We start from the raw sequence: 22,013 nt of genomic DNA, 5'->3' as shown, positions 1-22,013 counted from the left end.
CAATGTGCTGACCGGCACTTACTAAGTTCACAAAGCTTGGATTTTTTCAAAACCACGTGTGTTCATTTTTCAATATTGTCAGCAAAAAATCCAATTAGGTACTTAGAAACTTTAAAAAAAAATAAAATATTTACAATTTTAAAACATCCGTTAGGGTTACATTAGAAATTTAATATTGTCTAGTCATTTTATGTCTCGTCTAGTCTAGTTAGTTCAGTCATCATGTGCTTTTTCAGGTTGATTTTAAATTTGTCTCCAGTAAAAGTTTTCAAGTAGTAAGGTAAGTCGTTGTAGTGTTTAAGTCCATTATGTAGTATTTTTGACTGTCCTGTGTTTGTCTTTGCTTTTCTCAATATGATAGTGTTGTTGTTGTTATATTTGTGTATGTCAGCATTTTTGGATAATATTATGTCGTCGTCTTGTATGTTTCCCAGTGTTATTTTGTGCATAATTTTTAAGGTCTCAATTTTAGTCAAGTAGTTTATGTCAAACTGGTGTGTTTTTTGTACAGTTCAGTCATAGAGGTCAGGTAGGGTAGGTTGTTTAAGAATTTTATTTTGTTGTCTTTGTATTCTTGTTATGTCTGTCTTGTTACCAGTTCCCCAGAAGACTACTTACATAGCTATCATAAACATAATCCGATCCCAATGCCCGGCGGTATTTATCCTTTACGTTAGCCGACCGATGAGACCGAAGTTCTGTGGTTCAATACTAAAAAAAGTGATACCATATAAATTTCCCAACATTTAGGGAAAAAAATAATTGTATGCATTTTATGCAAATTCAAATTTTTATTTTTGTGTTTTTAAGGTTAAGTACCTACATTAAATTATTTGAACATTTTTTTTAATTCAATAAAAAAAAAACATTGTGGTATTGATTGAAAAAATACAAAATATTTTTAATGAAATCATAAGTAAATATAAATAATCACCAATTATGACGTTTTTTGAATTTTTTTTGCAGTTTTTCATTTCCTCACTTTAGCTTTTTTCTCGGTTTAAACACTTTTTTTGTTGCTCCCTTGAAAAACTTAAATCGGGGGTTTTACTGTAGTTCATTTTTTCATTGATTTTTGAGAAACTTCACTGCACAATTAAATGCTCTAATTTTTACAGCGTGCACGAAAACATTTTTTATATCCAATTTCCGCTACCACAGAACTTCCTCACAAAAGCAAAAGTAGTTATAACACTGACAGCCAGTTTCGTAGCTATGGTAACGAGTTACACAGAGATATCTCTTTCTCACACCAATGTCAGCAAAACACGCGGTAACATTTACACTATAGCGAACTATGACTGAATAAGAAAAAATACAAAAGCATTTTTGGGCATGTTTTTTCAAGGGGAAAATGATGAAAAGAAAATTAAATTAAAGGCGAAATGGGAAGAACATTACGAGTGCCTTGAAAAGTATCACCGGGAGAGATACAAAACGAAGAATGCCTACGCCAAGTCCATGATGGTGTTCAGAGGGGAATCTGTACTTCTAACTTGTCACTTGTGTATATCACCACAGGAAGTGGGAGCGTTGAGATGGAAATACTCTAAGGTATTCATTTATTTTTACATTATCATATTAGAAGAAAATACACATTTTAAATTCCTCAACTACCTTTCTAGACTAGTGTCTGTTTTAATCCTTTTATGCGTTCTTTCGCTGTCCGTTCGCTCTACATGTCCAAACCGACACAACAATCCTTTCTTGATTTGGTCAAAAATGCCTTTGTGCCCCTGTCGTACATAATTTTACCACACATTCACCCTACTTTCATCCTCATTTTTCCTATTCCATACTTCACTCCCATACGTAAGGATCGGCACCGGGATTCCACTGTGTACTGCTAATATTGCCTCTTGTGACAAACAATAATTATTTGACAAGTTTGATTTAAGTACATCGTTCTTCCTGTTCCCTGCACTAACCCACCTTTCGACGTCTCAGTCCTTCCATCCCTAGTAAACGTACATCCCAGATACACGTTCTTCTACCCAATTCTTTTAATTATTTATTAAAAATTTAATACAAATTTATGATGACTATTTATCTCGACATTTGTGCACCTATCATACATCGTTTTACTACACATTTGCAGGAGGGATAGCATTTCGACAGTAGTCAACCTATTTTCATCGTTGTTTTTGTCGGCCTCGTGGTGTAATGGTCAGCGCGTTAGCCTGCCACGCAAGAGGTCTCGGGTTCGATTCCCGACATAGTTGATATGAAATATTTATTTGAAAGGGTGTTTTCACACTTGAATATTTCATAGCCCCTGGACTTGTACCTGAAGCTTAAGACTGATCATCTTACCTTCATATAACAAAAATGATCAAGATACGCAGCGATTGGTGTACCAATGCAGTGCCCTATGCACCATTAGTTGCAGGCTTCATTGAAAAGAGTGGTTGATTGCAACAGAGCCGCAGGGTGTAAATTTGACTTAAATGATGCGAATGATGACTTTGATGACATTTTGCAGTAAGATGCAGACAATTACTTGTCAAAAAGTGATATCACTGAATCTGAAGAAATTTCAGAATCTGATAGTGATTGTACATAAAATATAATATGCCTACTTTTAAACACTTTTATTGTAATTGTAAGACTTTGTTTATAGTAAAGTTGTTCTTGTAAATAATATTTTTTTCTGGTCTCAAAAATAAGGGTCCGGTCTTAAAATCGAAGAAATATGGTACATATTTTTTTTAAGGAAAATCTTCTCAGTGGAAGTAGATCAAATATTATTTTATTTATTGATAGGTACTCTTTGCACATATAATATTTCTTTGATGGGCGGACATAAGAGTAGAACTGCAAGTGCAACTTTTCAGGAGAGCAAAAAAACGTTATTATGAACCCAACTATTTAGCTACAGAACTCATATTTTGCAAAATGGGTTATTATTTACAGATCATTTCATAAGTGTAACAACATTCAAGTAATTTGTACAAATAACAGAAATATTCTAGATATACTACTTGAACCATTAAAGATGGGACAGAAATGAGTCTACTACTTATATTATTGCGCCCTTGAGGTGATTTTCACGAAAATGGCGCTATATAAATTATCCAACTATAAATAAATAAATAAACTAACTACAGTAAGCCCCCCTTTTTACGTTTTTCAAGGGAGCAAGAAAAAAAGGTGTAAAACTGAGGAAAACACTTAAGTGAGGAAATGAAAAAAGTATGGGAAAAATAGGAATTACATAAAAACAAAATTGATTTGTTACACTATGGTAAAAAATTATAAAAATGGTTATAAGTGAAAATTGTCAATATTTTTTTAACCTATTTTCAATGATTTCACTAAAAATATTTTTATATTTTTTCAAACAATGTTATGTAACATGTTTTTTTATTTGATTTAAAAACAGCATGTTAAAATTATTTTATGTGTAAATAAAAAAAACGAAAATAGAATTTTGAATTTGCATAAAATAAAATAAAATATTTTTTTCCCTGAATGTTGAGAAATTTTATTTACATGGTATCACTTTTTTTCTATGGCATCACTAAAAACAACTGTCATATAGTTCGCGGCTTTTTAAACCACCTTTTTATAGCTTTAAATATTTCTATTGTTATGTTTTAAACATCGCAATTTAATGATATTAAAACTTTATTGTTTCTAAACGTTTGTCAACTGTGTATCGTGATTTGTACAAGTTGTATATGACGTTTTTTTTCAAATGAAAACTAAGACTAACCCTAAAGGAAGACACTTGAATAAAAAGGTCAATTACCTGCAACTGCTTTGAATTTAGGTTAAGACAATAATTTATCTTTTATTAGTTGTTTACCTGTTTTTATTCTTCATTAGCGTGACACACACGGTAGCGCAAGCCGCGGCATAGTTATTGCGACATAATTTTGGATTTTTCGACACATCAAATGAATTCCGAATTTTTTTAAGCATGAAACCAGGGTTTTGAAAAATGTGAAAAACGTTAATTGGGGGGAATATTTGTATGAGAATGTGTGAAAAAAAGTGGGTACTGAACATTTCAGTGTAAAAAGCGGGAAAACGTAAAATCGAGGAACGTAAAAACGAGGTTTTACTGTAATACTATTTGTACCACACAATGAATCATAGAAATAAGTCTACTTATATTACTGAGACCAACGTTTATTGATGTTTTGAGTAGTCCTAGAAGTGTACTGTTAATACCATTGATGCAGGCATGTACTCGTACAAGGAACATTTTCGCATATAAATCACAAAATGAACAAAAATGCAGCTATACTCTTATGTCCGCCCATCAAAGACATATAAAGTGTAATTACAGAATTCAACACACGTGAACTGGCAATCATTCAAGTATACAAGAGACATGATACTGTATGACAATGGTTACTTGCATATTTATCATGTAAAAAATAACATGGAGGGTATTTTTAAGTGCACACTGGGCTCTACAAGCGATGACCCGATTATTATAGAAGTGGTGGACGATGATGAAGTGCCTCTAGAACCGGTGAGCATTCATTCATAATAATGTAATTAAAGATTTTTTTTTTTAATTAATCATACTACCAAACATCTTTTATTTTATGTTCAACTAATTAAAAATATTCACGTTTATTATATTATTTATGCAAATTTATACTATAGAAATAAAAAATGGTTGATCTACCAAATTGCGCAAAAAAAGTGCACAAATTATAAATGACTGTGAACGGTTTTTTTTTTGCAAAATATTAGAGCCTTTTAGTATTTTTATAAATGATAATGTCACCCTTGGGGTGATTTCCATGAAATGGTGCTACGTCACCCTCAATATGACAGATGACAAAAAAAATATATATTTGTTACAACATTAACAAATTTTAAGAACCAATTATTTTTATTTGTTTTATTTTTCATATTTTATTTTTTTACGCTTGAGTTTATACTCTGTATATGTAAAAGAACTATGGGCATTAATAAATAAATAAATAATAATATTCACAAATTAATATGGGAAAATTAGTATGTTTTATGTATTTACTTTTTTTAATAATTAAAAAAGAATTAATAAAATATGCTCCAACTAGAGAGCGGACATGGAATTATGATGATGGGCAACGATTTCACCTGAGCATTTTGAGCGTCTTCATCTTTCATCTAGAGCAGATGTTAATTAAATTAATAGTATAATTGTTACCAGTATTTTATTTTTTTGTTTTTTTTTATTAGTTAAAAAAACATTAAAATACTATAACAAAGATAAAGAACATTTTCCTTATGACCTGCTTAGAGTTTCATCACACATGTATCAAAGAAACAATCAATATTATTAGGAAAGTAATGCTATTAAAATAAATAGTTCAATCTTCTCAGATGAACTAAAATCATGTTTAAAAGTTTGATTGTAAGATATGAAATTCACAATTTAGTCATCCGTCTAAACATGTCAGTTTTCCAGGTGAGGCCGAAAACCGCAGCCAGGGGAAAGAATGCGGGCCCTAATGTTACAGTGGCGAGTTTAAAGTTGAATATTTACACAAACTGGTCACCGTGGTCCCTCTGCAGCTCCTGTGCAACTGTTGGAATCAAGTACAGGATAGGAGTATGCTACGTTGAAATTATCCAGGGGAAAGTAACCAGGCGCTTTACAGAGAAAATGTCACTTTACCACTTACAATTAAAAAGTACATAGTAAAATAAAAGCTATCGTTCTAGTTTCATTAATTTTCCAGGGATAACTTGGATTGATGTAACGCTTGCCTCACGCACGGAGGGTTCCGGATTCAATTCCCGGTGCAAACATAATAATTAAAAGTGATTTTTCTCAAACCTTGTGCGTCCTGTTCTGGTGCAAAAAAATGCATTTTAATAGCTATGTGTGTCTAAAATGTGTTACGACTGAAGAGTTTAAGTTAAGACTGAGAACAGCCGCTAAATATTTTGTAGATAAAAACCAATTGGCATAACCATGTAATATCTGCACCTTAAAGCTGAAATGCTGGATGCCACATTTTAAAAATTGTTCAGGAGAGTGGTTTGAAGTTGTAAAACTGTATCTCTCGAAGTAAAAACACAATTTATTGCTGTTTTTTTTTTATTTATAGGCTTTTGATAAGAATATTTAAGAAAAGACATTTAAAGTATGGACTATCGAATAGCTATGGGACTTCAATGTTTTTTGTTCTAACGGCCCAGCCCGCACCCTAATTCCTTCTCGGACTGTAGTATAAAAAGTAATGTAGAATATTGAATGAAAAACAATGTATTTATAAAACTTTCTTTGGGCAAAAACATTAAATTGTGCCATTAATTAAAACATTAATTATTTACGAAAATAACAGGTAAATATAAATTTAATGACATGATATGAATAACAATAAAACAGTAATTGAAAGTAAACAGTATGTGAAAAAAATCAATGTAAAATAATGAAATTAACAACAAAATAAATGACATGATGGTTAAGTATGGTTGATTATGACAATAAGACTTAATCTTGCGCAAAATCCCTCGCTGCATCAGAGATGGCTTGTTATAAAAACTGTGGAATTTATTCGGTATCCACTGCTCTGATACCAGCAAACCGTTGAATTTTGTTGAAAGCATAGTATTATTACTGCACTACTGGTGTTTTAGAACAAGCTATTTCAGTAGTGGTGTACCGGAGGACTCCAATGTTTTTAGCATTAATATAATCTGAATATATGAACAAAATGACATTCATAATTCAATTGTGTGACTTCCAGCCTTTCAGCTTTAAGGTGCAGATATATCGACTACCGCAAAAATGTAGTAAATTATAGAAATTGAGGACCTTGTTTTAAAAACCTCAAATGTCACATATCAGGAGTGTTTAAGCTGAGTTCCACTGTTTTTTTTTTTTACTATTGTTTTTATGTCTTTTAATGAAATAAAATAATAGATATACTTCAAGTGCACTGTATAGAAATTGAAAATGTTATAAATATTGGATGTATATTTATACATTAAATAAAATGCTAGTGTTAAATTTGCTGTTTTTAGAAAATATTTGAACCTCGGTTTTTAGTACAAACTAAACAAAAGTGAGTATGAATAGTTTAAATAAAAATAGCGGCATTTAAAAAACTTGTGTCGAGCTCTCCATATTTAGATTTGTAAAAACATTCAGTAAACACCGCTAAAAACCTATACAAAAGAATATCCCGAACACTTTTGAATTGTCAAACAATGAGTGATAGTGGCGCTAATTAAAGGATATTTTTGTTCATTCATACAAATTTATGTGGACAATGAGGAAATATCACTTAATTTTTACCATGTTAAATTAATAAGGGTCTATGAAATACTTAAAGGCAAAAAAAAAATTTTGTACTCCGCACAAAAAATCTTTTTAAATTCATTGCATTGGCCAAGCCCCTAATACATCAAGATTCGGTTGAATTGTGAGCTTTGTTTGTGACCATTAAAATTTAAATAGAACATTGTCACGAATCTCAACATTACAATTGTCAAGGCCAAAGATGTTGCGATTTTGTGAAGACATATTTTTTTATAATTGCGAATCAAAAATTGATTTTAATTTTTCTAAATCCATTTCACAAGTTTTTATCGGTATTTGTAGTATGTGATATTTCCCTATAGCTGTTTTCACAAGAGCATTAAAAATTAAATGTCACATATTAGTTTGGAGGCTGTTGGCATGAAAAAGAAAACAATCTCGCTTGTGTTCTTGGATTTGGCAGCGCTCTCTGTTGGCTGGTCTTGCATATTGTGCGATGTTCGGGCGCATAATTTTCAAATATGTTCTAATTGCAATTTAAAAAATTGCAGGGTTTCAAAACGGTTTACCGTGCACGTCAAAATTCCTACCAAAGAGAGTTAAAAAATTGCACAAAGTAAAAAATCGTACAAGCGAAATTATGACAGCATTATGCGAGGTGCGTTTGATTTTGATTCATAAATTAAAATTGCATTGTTTTCATAATGTTTATTCACAGGTTTACGCTTTCAGGGAAAACGTGAGAGTGACGCAGAAATTGAAAATCACGTAGGCAATGTACTTATCCTTACACAAAATAATATAGGTTCGTTTGGAAGACTGAAAGAAATTCCTCTTACTATTCCCAAGCCTGGAAGAAAGCTTATACTTGTGAAATCAGGGGAGGCAGTAGAAATAGCATGCCCAGGGTAAGAAAATTATAAATTTTAAATTCCTTTCCATTCATACAAAAACTTAAGATGATATGGTGCCAGAGAATTTAGATTAATAGGTCCGATTGAATAGGCTCCGTGGTGTAGTGGTCAAGACGCTTGACTCACACACGGAAGGTTCCGGGTTCGAGTCCCGGTGAGAACACAAAAAATAAATGTGATTTTTCGCAAGCCTGGGTGCTCTGTGATGTAATTCACCACTGTTATTTAACGTACTTATGCAGAAAGCAGTCAGCCATAGAAAAGTGAATCTGAGATAATAGCGCTTTTGTGAAAAGAGTGAATTATCACATTTGACTTTGACAAATGATAAACAATGAATATATTGTTTTTTTTTTATGTATCACAAACAAGAATCTAATTATGTATTTGACCAGTTTAAATGATTTTTAAAGAACCGTAAGATTTTTCTAGTATTGTGGGTGTTTTCTGCAAATTGAGAAATGCCGTTTTTGTGATCGATACTATTTTCAAAAGGTGATTGTTACCGTTTTTTGTATGAAAGTGGTGTGGTTGTTTTTGTCAGAACATAGAATTGACCTTACTGCACCCGATAACATAAATATCTAATTTTCCAAAATTGTGGACTGGCCGCTTTCTACATAACTACGATTAATTGGGCCTCCTGGCCTGTTGTGATGCAAAAAAATAATTGGTTTTTGAATATAATCTTTCTGTCGCTCTCCCGCAGATGCCTCCACGATATTGTGCGAAAAAGACAACTGCACGTAAGACTGACTGTGCCTAACTAAAATCTACAAAAATAATTTTGTTGTCCCATTTTCCACACCCAAAAACTGAACTGATTTTGTTTTTTTTATTAGAAAGAGTATCACTTTACCGTTTTCCAAAATTATTTAACATATTTGTATACCGAATGTCCAAGGGCGATAAAACAGGGTACTTTTATGAGTTTTTGGATGGTCCTAGCTCAAAAAAACAAAAAAAAGTAAATATCTGTAAAAATGTAAAAAAAAAACTCTGCTCTATTGCCATAATCCAGGAAGAAAATACGGTAATACGTTTGTATGAAGAAAAGTCAAACCGCGTTTGCTCTTAAAGAAATGGTCTTCCATTTTAATTATTGATGCTAGTAGATTCAAAATAATACTACTTTCGAAATGAGAGAATTTCGTTCTAAAATAGTGTATTTGAAATTGCAAAGTTCAACTGTGGGATTTAGTTCAAGATGCCTTTAATTTTTTCAATAAATAGCTTAGTAGAAAGTAAATAACACATAATACATTATGTATATTCCTTGTTTTGTGGAACAAATTATTTCAACAATGTTTTGAGTATGTCCAAAAATATTTGTAGGCAGGCTGGATTTCACTGCTTAAGCAGTGAAGCTTAGGGAGTTATTAAGATCTAAATTTATTTCAACAGAGAGGGAAAACATTTCTGAGAAGGGATGAAAGTCTAGGCATTTACAGAGTTTATGACCTGTCATTGGCTGCCAATGACAAGTCATAAATGCATCAGGCAATATTTTTTTATCAATTATTTATTTAAAACAATGAATGATCTTTATAACCAACAACCTCGCTTATTTCAGTCACATACTATCGGATGTAACAATAAGATGGCGGGCAGGAAATAATAAAACTATTTTACGAGAAAACATATTTCTAGACACAGAGAACAGAGTACAGATCACAGCAAGGCAAAAAATTATCATTCGCAATGCTCAGGTTCGAGATGGCGATATTTACAGGTAATTTTTAATTCAATTTCATTAATTTTAAAAAAGCAATGTAGAGGAAGCAAAGACAGACTAAAGTGGGGTTCTGTCCTCTTTGCCTACCCCAGAGTGATGGTTTGTTTGTTTGAATATATATGTAATTCACACGCAAGTTATATAGCATTCACAGCATTATAATCAACATTTTTGCTGAATCAACGGACTTTTTTCACAGATATAACATGGCCTGACCATGCATGTGATCTATTATTTAAACATATCCATATTGTATTTTTGGAAGACTTGAAAGCGTGTGTTTAATTTGCAGCTGTTGGAAACTGGGTGACCTGGCCGGAAGTGTGAAGCTCGTAGTGGCCCCACATACGGAAGTCAGCATTAGCAAATTTTACATGGTGGGAGTAGTAATATTAGCAGGATCCTTTCTAATATGCCTTTTGAGAATATTCAGAATGAACAGAAGACTCAAAAAAAATAATCAGAAGATTGAGTAACAGCGACATAAACAAATTAACGTTTTCTGTGTTTTGTTATACAGTTTTGTGGTATTAATATTATGAATAATAATTACGTTAAAATCACCTCAAGGGCGCTGTGCAATAAATAATCCAACGCGCCTTGCAGTTACAGAGCTCACGGATGGTGAGAAATCTAATCCTCGTGTATATTTTATTTTGAATCAACCGTGAAGTGTTTTTATTTTAAAAATAATTGTTACAAATTATGATTGCTAGATTACAAAGGACGGTTAGAATTGTAGACCCTATTTACGAAATGTATGTAGAATCAACGATAATTGTTAGTATTATGGAGTAACTCCGAGAATTAGAAGTCAAGGTCTAGAATCCCAACCCACAACTCATAAAATAGGTAAGTAGTTATTTGAAGATTTATTTTTAATAAAGCATAAATAAAGTACACAATTGATTTAAAAATCGCCACTTTCAGTTTCAATCGGACTTATTATTAACTGTTTGCACAGCTAAACCGTAGCTTATTATAATAATGTTAGGACTTATGGAAATCATTTTGTTCACGTCTGATGGTGCACAGAACATTGCATTGCTACACCAAATGCTGTGTATCTCGATGTATATCTGTCACATGAAGGTGAGATGATCAGCCTTACGCTTCAGGTGCCAGTCCAGGATAATTAAATAATGCAGTGTAACACCACCTTTTTAAACAATATTTCAAATTGACCTTCCTGGGAATTGAACTCGAGACCTCAAACACGGTAGGCGAATGTCTCAATCATTACGCTACGAGATGGACTTATTGGCGGGCTTTTACATTTTGAAAAATAAACGGTATGTTTACACTTCAAACTAATGATAATCTATCTAAAATAAATACACACAAAGATACAAATTGAAACTGAATGATATAAATAAAACCACAAAAACAATAATGGAACTCTAATAAAAAATGGTTAAAAGACCCAATAAATTATTATACAATTAATATAATCCTTTCTTTAAATTTCAATATTGAACATCAATAGAGCTAAATTCATTGCAAAGTTTATGTAGTCTCTGAATAGGCGAGTGAATATATAACACGGAATCCGAATTCATAATGTTTGTTACCTTTGGCACTGCAGGCGGAGGGGCGGCCGAGGGGGGGATCATGTCGGGGGCGAGAGCAGCGGGGGGCTCGATGCCGCGCAGTTTCCTCTGCACCATCCACATGGCGAGGGCAAACTGATCGGCAGACAGCTTGCCGCTACTATCCCAGTCACACAGGCCCCTGCAAACATCGTTGTTTTGGATAAATTACTCCTAAACATTTATCATGGAACATATGAGTACTGCTTTAAGTTGATTGTTTTGTAAAATAAAATCCGCATATTTGGAGCATTTCACCAGTTGCTCTTGCGACATCTTAAGGACTTATAAAAAACTAAATGAAATACAGATAGAAAACTTAAGCTTTAACTTAGAGGTGTCTTGACAATAACAATTTCTCCGATTTCGCAAATCACATAATCGATTTCTGTACCTCAGAGGCAGACGATGCAAATCCAAACGTCAAATATTCAACACAAGCGTAAAGAATCTACTTTCTCTAAGTGATTTCTAATAATTTATAACATTAATTTGTATTTTTAATATCTTGTTATATCGGTTCTTTCATTATAAGATTTACATATCTTCAAAATCAATGGACAAGATCCATAAACTGGATACGAAAATCAAAATGTCATTTCATAAAATTCTGGATTTGCATCTGTCTGCCTCTGAGGTACAGATTGTAATCATGACTTAAAAAAGATACAGGAGTTAAAATCTAACATACAAATAATAAAGGGTTAAAAGTAAATAATATGGAAATATTTTACATTAGGAACATATACATAAGTAAATATAAATCAATTGAAAGTGGATACCATATGTGCGCTAAACAGGGCTGGGGGAGTCCAGACTGTAAGAAAGTGTCCTTGATCTCCATTCCAGAGACAAATCCGTCCATATCAACATCAGCCTTAATAAATAGAGTGTCATATTGCTGCTTCTCTTGCGGAGTTACCACCCACGTTTTCACATTGCTGGTCTGCAAATTAACAAACCATAATATTTTTTTCAATCACCAATAAATATTTTTTCAAAAGAATAAGAAAAATTAAAATAGACCATAAACAAACATCATAATAGGATATTGGCACAACTTGGATACTGCAATGACTTGAAATGAATGTTATTTTCAGGCTCATGACTAAAACAATTTATTTTATCAAACAAACAGGTAAACAAACAGTATGTACAAAATATATTGACAATTTCTTTGTATATTGTCTATACACAGTTCGGCATCCTGTTCTATATTTTTTACAAATTTTGAAAAACAAACCGACGTGCGCCCAGCTTAAAGTATTTTTCCGAATTGACAAATAAACTCCCATTTATTCGGATTAATGAGTGCCTAATTAAATAAATAAAATAAAATACGATGATATTACCGCATCGATCAGTGTTATTTTTTTTTTTTAATAAAAAAAAATCTTTCATTTATAATTTACAAAAACATTTAAATTTTGGGGGCCATTTTCGACGAGTTATAATTAACTCACTATTAGAAAATGGGAATCAAGCTCGGACCTCTGATCCGCGAGTCTAACACTAGCCACGGGACCAGAACCCGATTGCCCGGGCAACCTTTTTAGCTTGACGTGTTCAAGAGAAACTAAGTAAGCTTGTTGAAAGAAAAAAGGACATTGCTCGTTCTTGGGTGAAGATCGTCTGTAAATTGTGTGTCACCCAGAATGTCATGGCATGTCATCTCTGATCATTATAGATGGAAAACATTTTGAACAAGAAAGTCTAGGCATTTTCAGAGATTATTAGTCATTCTTCAGTCTGTATAGTGATCACTTAAACCAGCCAATGACATGGGGAAAAATCCAGTATTAGCAAACTCATTTACCTGTATTAATTCTGCAGTGGGCTGATGCACCGCCCGGGGAGGCGGGGGGCGCGCCGGGGAGGGTGAGGGAGGCCGCGAGGGGGGGCGCGGTGGCGGCGGCCCGGCGGGGGCTCTCAGCTCGGGCGGAAGGGTAGCCGGAATGGCGTGCTTCTCTAGCGCCTTGTACACCAAATGCATTGCCTGCAGGACACACGGAAACGTGAAAAAGTGTTCACGTGAGGATATTACTACAGGGGTTATTGTTTCATTGTTTTAAGAGAAACTATAATAAGGAATAATATTTTTTCTATGTCCTGGGAGATGAAGAATATTGTTCTGTATGTGAAATAGAACCAGAAAACTAAACGAGAGTTTTCAAGTTAATGACTGCTCTTGGGTAAAAATCCTGAATAAAGAAATTGAGTGGAGACAAGTCCACCTCATGTAGTGGTTGGCGCGATCGCCTAGCATTTTTGAGGTCCTGTGTTCGATTCCTGACAGGGTGGGTGGACTAGAAATATTGATTTTTAAGGTTGTTCAAACTGCAATATTTCATTGTTTCTGGACTGGTACCTGAATTGTGAGACTGATCACCTTACCTTCATGTAACAGATGACCGAAATATGCTGCATTTGGTTTACTAATGCAGTGGCCTATTCACCACTGGACTGGGTGCAGAAAGGGGAGTGAAAATGATAATAAAGACCCTTCGTATTTGATTCGTCACAAATTGATTTTACTGCAGTAAGGGACGCAATGAAAGCTATTGATGTGTTTAAGTTTGATTATTTTTAGTAATTAATTATAAGGTAATATGAAATGCTAGCTATATTTGTGCAAAAAATGTGAAAAACAGAATAAAGAGACTAGCCTCAATAAACAGTTTCGGAAAAGAGCGGGTATTGCTTTACAAGCCTCCAGTTCATATTTTACCTAACGAAGGGGAAATCAAAAACATTATAATTGTACAGAATTAGGTGATGAGTATAGTACTCAAAACAAACATAATATATTCAAATGTAGAAAGAATGCATAAAGAAATTGTCCCTCTCACAGTGAAGCAAGGAATGAGAAATAATGTCGCAATTTTAATTTATAAAATAATTATGGAGTAAATAAAAAAAAGAAAAATTTTACTGACAATCCCAAAGATAAAAAAAAGTTAAGATCACTAATGAGGTGAAAAACAGAGTCTCGAAACGAAATCCCTTAAAATATTCCAAATCAATAAAATAAAAAAATGTTTTTGATATTTTTTTTATATTAAATGTAATCCTATTAAAAGTGTCTTTAGTTCTTAGACATTATGAACTAACTTGATAAAGCATAAATTAATAAATTCAGTTTACATATTTTAAAAAAAATCAAACTGCATTGAATTGGGTGAAGAATACATGTTATTCTATGAAAATTAAGAAAACTGCACATGACGAGTAAAATTTCTTGAGTCAACTCAAATGAAACTACGTAATACTTTGTTGTTTTTATAATAACAGCTTTTTTTTCGGTTTGTTTGAAATAACAAATTATAACTTACTACGATGAATTCATGCCTGTCCAACATTCCATCTTTATCTTGATCCGCTAAGTCCCAAATCTTTCCAAGAGTTGGCAGGGGTAGTTTTGACTCCATTAAAACTCCTTTTACCTACAAAGTAAACATATTTATTTATTTGATTTAATAGCATAATTATACATTTTTACAATTTAAAAAAATTTCACTTGTTATATTTTTACTAAAACTAAAATCCCACTAAGCCACTTTTTGTAGCTTGTTGGTGAAGATTATATTTATACTGACTTAATAATATTATTTACATTTATAAAAACAATGAATTACATATAAAAATTAACAGCCAATTAGCAGCAAATTAATAGTTAATTAAATCCCTTTTAATCGATAATTTATTTTTTAATTATGTCGCAAATGGCAATGAAAAAACAATCTTGAAGGATGATGACTTACTTTGTTCCCAGGAATTAATCCATTGGATGGCTGTAGAGATTCAAAGAGTTGGTTGTATTTATCTCTCTCAGCCGGTTTTACTGACCAGTCATTGGTCAGGGGTGGGGGTACGCTCGGAGGTACCTTAGGCAACTCTCCCTGTGAAATAAAATCATTATTTAATATAATTTAATTTAAACTTAACTGAAGAAAAGAGAGGTGGAAAAAAATCCATAAAAGAATGATATATTTTATCGGGATTGAAAGTAGCTCGGTCTTCCAACTATCGCTTTGAAAGAAATACATTGATCTGGTAGCCTATGGTGACGTAGCATCGTTATTCTGTTCACAAATCCGAAATCCTACTACAAAACTAAAACAAAAAGCAAACCAAACTAACCATAGATAAATCAAGTCAAGTGGTGTAGTGCTCAAGACGCTTGACTCTCACACGGAAAGTTCCAGGTTCGATTCCCGGTGAGAACGCAAAAATTAAATGTGATTTTTCTCAAGCCTGTTTTTAGCAGAAAATTGGATTGACACACGGATTGATTTTACAGAACGCCTTTGAAATAAAAATAATGTAAAATGTTTTGGACAATGTTACACCCAAATAAACGTAAAATTATCAATAGTATACATTTTATTGTGTTAGAAAAATTTTGAGTGAAAAAATTTAAATAAAAGCTTCATGTTCTAAAACAGATGTTAAAAATACCTTGGGATTTACTTCCAATATCAATCACCAAATTATAAAAGGTTAGCTGCCATTAGTAATAAACCAAATTTATCTGCAGCTCTGGCAAAGAAAGCGTCTTTTGCAAGGTTAACACATTTTTGCAATACTGTTATCATATTGATCATAATTTGCAACAATACATAAAGCATCTTAAAGCAGTGTTACAGAGTTTTTAGTCCAGTGCACGGTTTTGAGTTAACACATCGAGGAATTACAGAGAATTTGTTTAAACCCATCAAACTATTTTTGAAAGTAAAAAATAGCACTTTTGAATCATAACTAAACGTAGTTATACAGAAAGCAGCCAGCAATAGAAAAGTGAATCCGAGATAATAGCACATTTGTAAAAATAGTGAATAATCAAATCTACACAACAGTTGGAATGTTTTTGGCTTTGACAAATGATAAACAATGAATACATTAGTTTTTTTTTAATATTATAAATAAGAATCTAATTACATATTTATAAGTTTTAATAACTTTTATAGTACCGTAAGATTTTTCTAGTGCTGTGGGTGTTTTTTGCAAATTGAGAAATGCCATTTTTGTGATCGGCACTATTTTCAAAAGGTTATTATTACAGATTTTTGTATGAAAGCGGCCTGGCTGTTTTTAATAGAACTTAGAATTGACCTTGCTGCACCCGATAACACCAATATCTAATTTTTTCAAAATTGTGGACTGGCTGCTTTATGCATAACTACGTTCAATTCTGACACCAACATTTTTTTTTCAATTTTGTGGCTTGGCACATTTTTGTCCGTCAACACCGTCCGAATACAGAAGAGGTTGATTTCGAATCATAAACATAAATTTATATTAATACACAGATCTATCTATCATCTCTGTCTTCCCACACCCAGAGATGTTGGGGTGATTGGTAAGCTATTTGATGAAATATGAAACACCAACATAAATTAATTCAAAGTGTAACTATTTTCTTATCATCTACTATCGCTAGCTAATCACAAATGCCAAGCTGAATACCAAACGTGAATAGGCGTGAATTAATTTCAGAGTGGAAAGAATATTTATGTAAGTGGAGTATAATTTCTTTAGAGCCATCAATTGAATGAATTGAGTTGTAATCAAATTGAATTATGGAGACTTGATTTAACGTCTCTATTCAAACGCAAGTAAAACCAGGAACAAACTTTAGGACGGAACTCAAATTATGAGTCATAAATTACATTAAATTTTTAATAAATATTTAAAAGAATCAGGTAAAAGAATTTGCGTATCAGGGAAATACATTTACTAGGAATGGAAAGACTGAGAAAGACATTGAAAGGTGGGCGGTGCAGGGAACCGGGAGAACGGAGTACTTAAATTAACCTTGTCAAATAATTGTTCATCACGGGAGGCAAAATTAGCAGTTCCCAACGGAGTCCTAGTGCCGACCCTTATGTATGAAAGGGATATATGGAATTGGAAAAACAAGGATGAATGTGGGCTGAATGCTGTCAAAATGCAATCTCTCAGGCGAATGTGTGGCAAAATTGTGTATGACAAGTGCACAAATGTAGAGATCTGCGCATTATGTAAGGCTAAGGACAAGCATTATCGACAAAATCAAGAAAAGAGTGCTGCATTGGCTTAGGCATGTAGAGTGAATAGACAGCGAAAGGACTGCTAAAAGGACTTACGATGCGAATATTGATGGATGCAGAAAACGAGGAAGACTGAAAAAGACATGGCGTGACCAAATTCAACAAATACTTGAAGATGGACATGTCAAAAGTTGGAATAATCATCATGCGTGTAAGTTAGAGGAAGCGAGATCTATATGCAAAAACACTGAAGTGGCATTTTATCCTCTCTGCCTACCCCCACGAGGAAACGTTGTGATTGTTTGTTTGTAAATAATCGCAATAAAACACGTATGGTAAAATTACGTTTATGCTTACACATAAAGGATTTTAAACAGTTGTATGTAAGTTACATAACAAAAATATTTTTTTAATACTTTGCGTACAGAAATTTCAATATTTAATAAACTGTAGAATACTTACAACTACTTTTTAAATATATTACAATGAATTATTAAAAAGCCGACTGTTAGCTTTTCTTGTCAAATGGTAACTAACATACTGTAGCTATCTACGGTATCTTTCATACAATCAAAATGTAAATTAGAGATTTTAACTTATTTTTGTTTTTTCACACTGTAATCTTTATGTACTAGGATTAGTCTGGAACGCAGGTGTGCGTGTGTGTGTATTTACTTACCAATTTAGGAGGAGGTGTTTCAGAGTTGATATTTGACATGGCAATCTCCTTTCCTGACTGCGCCAACGCTACTAACTTCAGGGCGACAAACAGACCTCCCTGTAAATGAAGGTTTCTTGTTTCTTTACAACACAGTTGAAATACATCCCTACTTAGCTCAAACAAACATTATGGAGTGATAAAACTAACAATAATGTAGGTATATGCAAGAGTATGTATCGTTGGTAGTTATATTCTCTTATCAGTCAAACCGGACCTTCCATCACTCTTCATACTGATATTTAACTTTTTTAACTGTGCCATTAAAGAATCAAGTGTGACACTAAAGTGTTTTATTTTAATTGCTGTCAAAAATAAAACTGGACTAATAAAAAAAGAACCATTGCAGCAGTTCTTGTTTGTATGAAATATTACAATTAAATTTGAATTAGTGAAAATTTTTAAAATCAACTTGTTAAAATATAAGGTGTAAGCTGTGCCCATTTAAAAAAGAAAGACAAAATGGTAAAGCTTATATGTCATTCGAAAGAAAAATTTCCACTACAAGATATTTTTGTGTTTGCTTTTACATTACATATATTATTTCATTTGATTACAAATTCATTTGATTACAAAATCATTTGATTACATATTCATTTGATTACAAATTCATTTGATTACAAATTCATTTGATTAGCCTACAAAATCGAATTTCCATTGGACGAAAGTGAGCATTTTCAACACCTCTTTCTGTTCGCGTTTAATACAAATCGCATCACTGTACTAATTTGTTGTAAAACAATGAAGGAGAATACATTATTGACTTATTTATTGTATTTTTTTTGTCGTGTCCTCTTGTTCTCTTCATTTGGAAAAAACAGACGCAACTTATGTTAACACCCAATATGCTATTGATATAAAGTGATTATAAGACACAGTGAGAAGAAAATTATTAGCGTAGCATTTAGAAAATTATAACTCCACACGCTTGCCACAAGCCACTTGGTAAGAAGCTTGAGCGGTGAGCGCTCGAAGGGTCTGCGAGGCATGTCAAGTGGCCGATCTGCATGCTCGCGCTTGGCAAGCGTGTGGAGCTACCTTTACATAAAAGTAATCATCAAACCTGAGAGCTTGTCCAGAAAGGGCGAATTCGCCGCGATTCTCTAGTGCGTAAATACCTAATTGTGAATCAAGCACGAGTCGAGTCTGGCGAAGTGCACGCGATTTAGGCGCGTATTTTGAATTCGAGCGATGCTTGTGGACGCGATGTATTGGCACCTAGTATCTCGCTAACGCGCAAATGAATTTGTGCGAAACGTTTAGCGGGGAATTCCCCCCTTCTGGACAAGCTCTGAAGTCTCCGATACAACTGCGAAATTGTAAGCTACTTTGAATTAAAATTTTATATTTGTACCCTGACTTTGTAGTTAATCATTATAATAAAAGAATTTAATCATTAATGTTTTCAAACACAAAAAATGTAATGAACAAAACAGTACAAAGATTTCCTAGAACACTTATTATGTTTTTATTTTCATTTAATTCAATATTGCTGGCGTATTACACCAGCAGACATTATTTTTCAAAATTACAAGTGAAAGAAATAAAATTTACGCAGAATGTAAGAAGTATATAATTATTCGAATGAAAATTGATTAAAGCAAAGGAATCGCTTATTTGAATGAAAAAAATTAATTATTCAACAAAAAATCTGTCAAAATGAGTCAAATCCTAAGTTTAAAATAAAACAAAAAGGAGAAAAGGAGTGCTGGATTGGTTTGGAGTAGAGCAAATGGGTGGTGAAAGAACAGCTAAAAGGATTTACGATGTAAATGTTGATGATGCAGAAACGAGGAAGATCGAAAAAGACATGGCATGATTAAATTCAACAAATACTGGACAAGGATGGACAAGCGGAAAGTTGAAATAATTGACGCGTGTGCATGAGATCTACGAATGTAAAGGAAGCGAGGTCTGTATGCAGACAGTCATACGGAATCCTGCCGTCTCTTAATTTATCTACCAATATAGGGAATCATTTTTACTATAAGCTTCGCAATTGTGAATATAAGCCAATGGTTTTTATTGCCAAATCTAAAGGACAACGATTGAGGAAAGTGAAGTTGAGAAAAAATGGTGGAAAATGAGTTTTTTTCTTTATAAGTAATAATAAAGTGTTATAGTATGCATGCAACTGTGTGCTTTATACACATTTTACACCATCTTAGGTAGTGTCAAAATATATTGCTAAAAAACTCTAGATTTTACTAAAACTCTTTACTTCTTCATGTTCTATTGACAAACAATTAATTGGACAAGTCTACATACAAACCTGGACTAGCAGCAAACTATCTAATAGTTATTAATTTAAACACAACTGTCATCGGCAAATAACACATTAATACAGTTTTATTAAACATTCTAATGCACTGTATGTAGGTTTAAATCCCCTGTCGTTCACAAATATTTGAAAACGGAATAGTTCAGTACAGAAAGAAAGTTTAAAAATGGTAAATACCTTGTCTAAGAACCCTCTGCCCGAGGGATCCGACAGATCCCATACTTTACTAAGTATCACATCACTAAGCTTGGACTTCTTGAGAAATCTCGCTGCGTCCAACGCTTGTATAACTCCAGTTCCATTGGGATCGACCTATCGGTAAAACAACACAATTTATCAAACTCCAACCGCTGTGCAAAAAAAATGTTCACTTAAATTGCGCAAGATTCTTTACCTGATGATAATAAGCCTCGTAAATAGCACCGTGATTTCCAGCCACCTACAAAATAAAAACCCCTTTTAATACGTACTCAGACATCGATTTAATCATTAATAATATAAATTATTGAGTTATCGGTGATCGCTGGGTGTGTGACATTTGAAAAACCATTTGACATTTTCACTAACGCGATAAGCACGCTGAATTCTAAGGAAAAGCCGTTTAGAGCAAAAATTATTTTATTTAATTAAAGTCAACTGTCATACCATGTTTATTTTTAATCGATACAATCAGAATATAACAGTTGCGCTATTTCAGAATAAAAATTCGATAATGCACCCCAACAATTCACTTCACAAGTACATCACACATTCATCACGTGCCATTATAAAACGAACGAAACGGCGGTTTCAATTTAAGCAGACATGTTTAGTTTCCATTTTAAGGTCAACAACTACGTTTAAAAGCCGGTAGATTTACTAAAAACACCGAAACTACCTGCGTAGGAGAAGGCAAGGCGGCCATTTTTTACATCTCCTCTCGACCAATCAATAGACGTCACAAAAATTACTACACTTTCGAACAGTCGCTTTTGACATTGGAAAAGGTTTGGAATACCACAAAAGTAGGTACTTGTGTACCAAAACCAAACAAACGTGAAATCATCAAACTACGAAATTATCGAATAAAAAGGGGGGACTTACTAACAAATAGTGACAGACGTAATTGTCAGTTATAGCCTTAGAGTATATGTATATACTCTAAGGTTATAGCTAAACAAAAAAGATTTTGGTACATAATAACCTACTTATCTAGTGAAACCAGTGTTGTAGTCCCCGCCACAATTCCATCACCCGACACATCATTAATCTCCACACTCGTATATCTACTTTTTTTACTCCTTCAAAATAAAAATATCGTTCAACACTGCTTTCCAACTTCAACATAACAGCTCCCTTTTCAACTATCAAAATGATTCCTCCGATGAAAATTCTTCAGGGGAACTTCAAAACCATCATTAACAATAAAAAAGATCGTCTTCGCACCCTGCAATAATAAACTGTCTTTATTGCAGCAATTTCGAAGACATGTATGATCCCGAGATTTGTTATCTGTTTCTGGGGTTTCATTGTTTTCGTGAAAATCGCGATG

At 33.1% G+C, this 22,013-nt stretch overlaps 2 protein-coding genes across 6 annotated transcripts in view; one reads left to right on the top strand and one right to left on the bottom strand.

Annotated features, from left to right (window-relative positions):
- The window catches only part of Eps-15 (Epidermal growth factor receptor pathway substrate 15), a 60,795-nt gene extending 39,384 nt beyond the window's left edge, over positions 1–21,411 (bottom strand). For 3 of the 5 annotated variants that reach the window (XM_088235890.1, XM_088235891.1, XM_088235887.1), the window contains exons 1-9: positions 21,360–21,411; positions 20,877–20,921; positions 20,660–20,794; positions 18,163–18,261; positions 15,216–15,353; positions 14,787–14,897; positions 13,271–13,450; positions 12,237–12,400; positions 11,437–11,596 (exon numbers count right to left, since the gene is read on the bottom strand). In XM_088235890.1, coding sequence (XP_088092016.1) covers positions 11,437–11,596; positions 12,237–12,400; positions 13,271–13,450; positions 14,787–14,897; positions 15,216–15,353; positions 18,163–18,261; positions 20,660–20,794; positions 20,877–20,921; positions 21,360–21,386 — 1,059 coding nt within the window. In that variant the 5' untranslated portion in view covers positions 21,387–21,411. Of the gene's footprint in view, positions 1–11,436; positions 11,597–12,236; positions 12,401–13,270; positions 13,451–14,786; positions 14,898–15,215; positions 15,354–18,162; positions 18,262–20,659; positions 20,795–20,876; positions 20,922–21,127 lie in introns of all 5 variants that reach the window. The other 2 variants (XM_088235892.1, XM_088235889.1) reach the window with 1 other exon arrangement.
- On the top strand, positions 1,336–10,928 carry LOC148275286 (Ig-like V-type domain-containing protein FAM187A). Its single transcript, XM_088235903.1, has 7 exons — positions 1,336–1,554; positions 4,409–4,483; positions 5,414–5,639; positions 7,768–7,874; positions 7,949–8,124; positions 9,704–9,862; positions 10,158–10,928. Exons 1-7 carry the CDS (start codon positions 1,336–1,338, stop codon positions 10,339–10,341), a joined length of 1,146 nt encoding a protein of 381 aa, XP_088092029.1. The 3' UTR covers positions 10,342–10,928.
- Positions 21,412–22,013: the final 602 nt, after the last annotated feature.

Source organism: Micrasema longulum, unplaced genomic scaffold (genome assembly GCF_059751315.1).
Source record: "Micrasema longulum isolate JH-2025_06_02 unplaced genomic scaffold, ASM5975131v1 h1tg001467l, whole genome shotgun sequence".
Lineage (NCBI taxonomy): Eukaryota > Metazoa > Arthropoda > Insecta > Trichoptera > Brachycentridae > Micrasema > Micrasema longulum.
The sequence above is the reverse complement of the archived record's forward strand: the minus strand, read 5'-3'. Positions and strand labels throughout refer to the sequence as shown.

Excerpts from the sequence above, each read along its gene's own strand:
- LOC148275286 (XM_088235903.1), top strand. The coding sequence starts at position 1,336 with ATGTTTTTTCAAGGGGAAAATGATGAAAAGAAAATTAAATTAAAGGCG. Across the intron at positions 4,484-5,413 it reads ATGAAGTGCCTCTAGAACCG|GTGAGGCCGAAAACCGCAGC; the intron begins GTGAGCATTCAT and ends TCAGTTTTCCAG. Across the intron at positions 8,125-9,703 it reads GTAGAAATAGCATGCCCAGG|TCACATACTATCGGATGTAA; the intron begins GTAAGAAAATTA and ends CGCTTATTTCAG.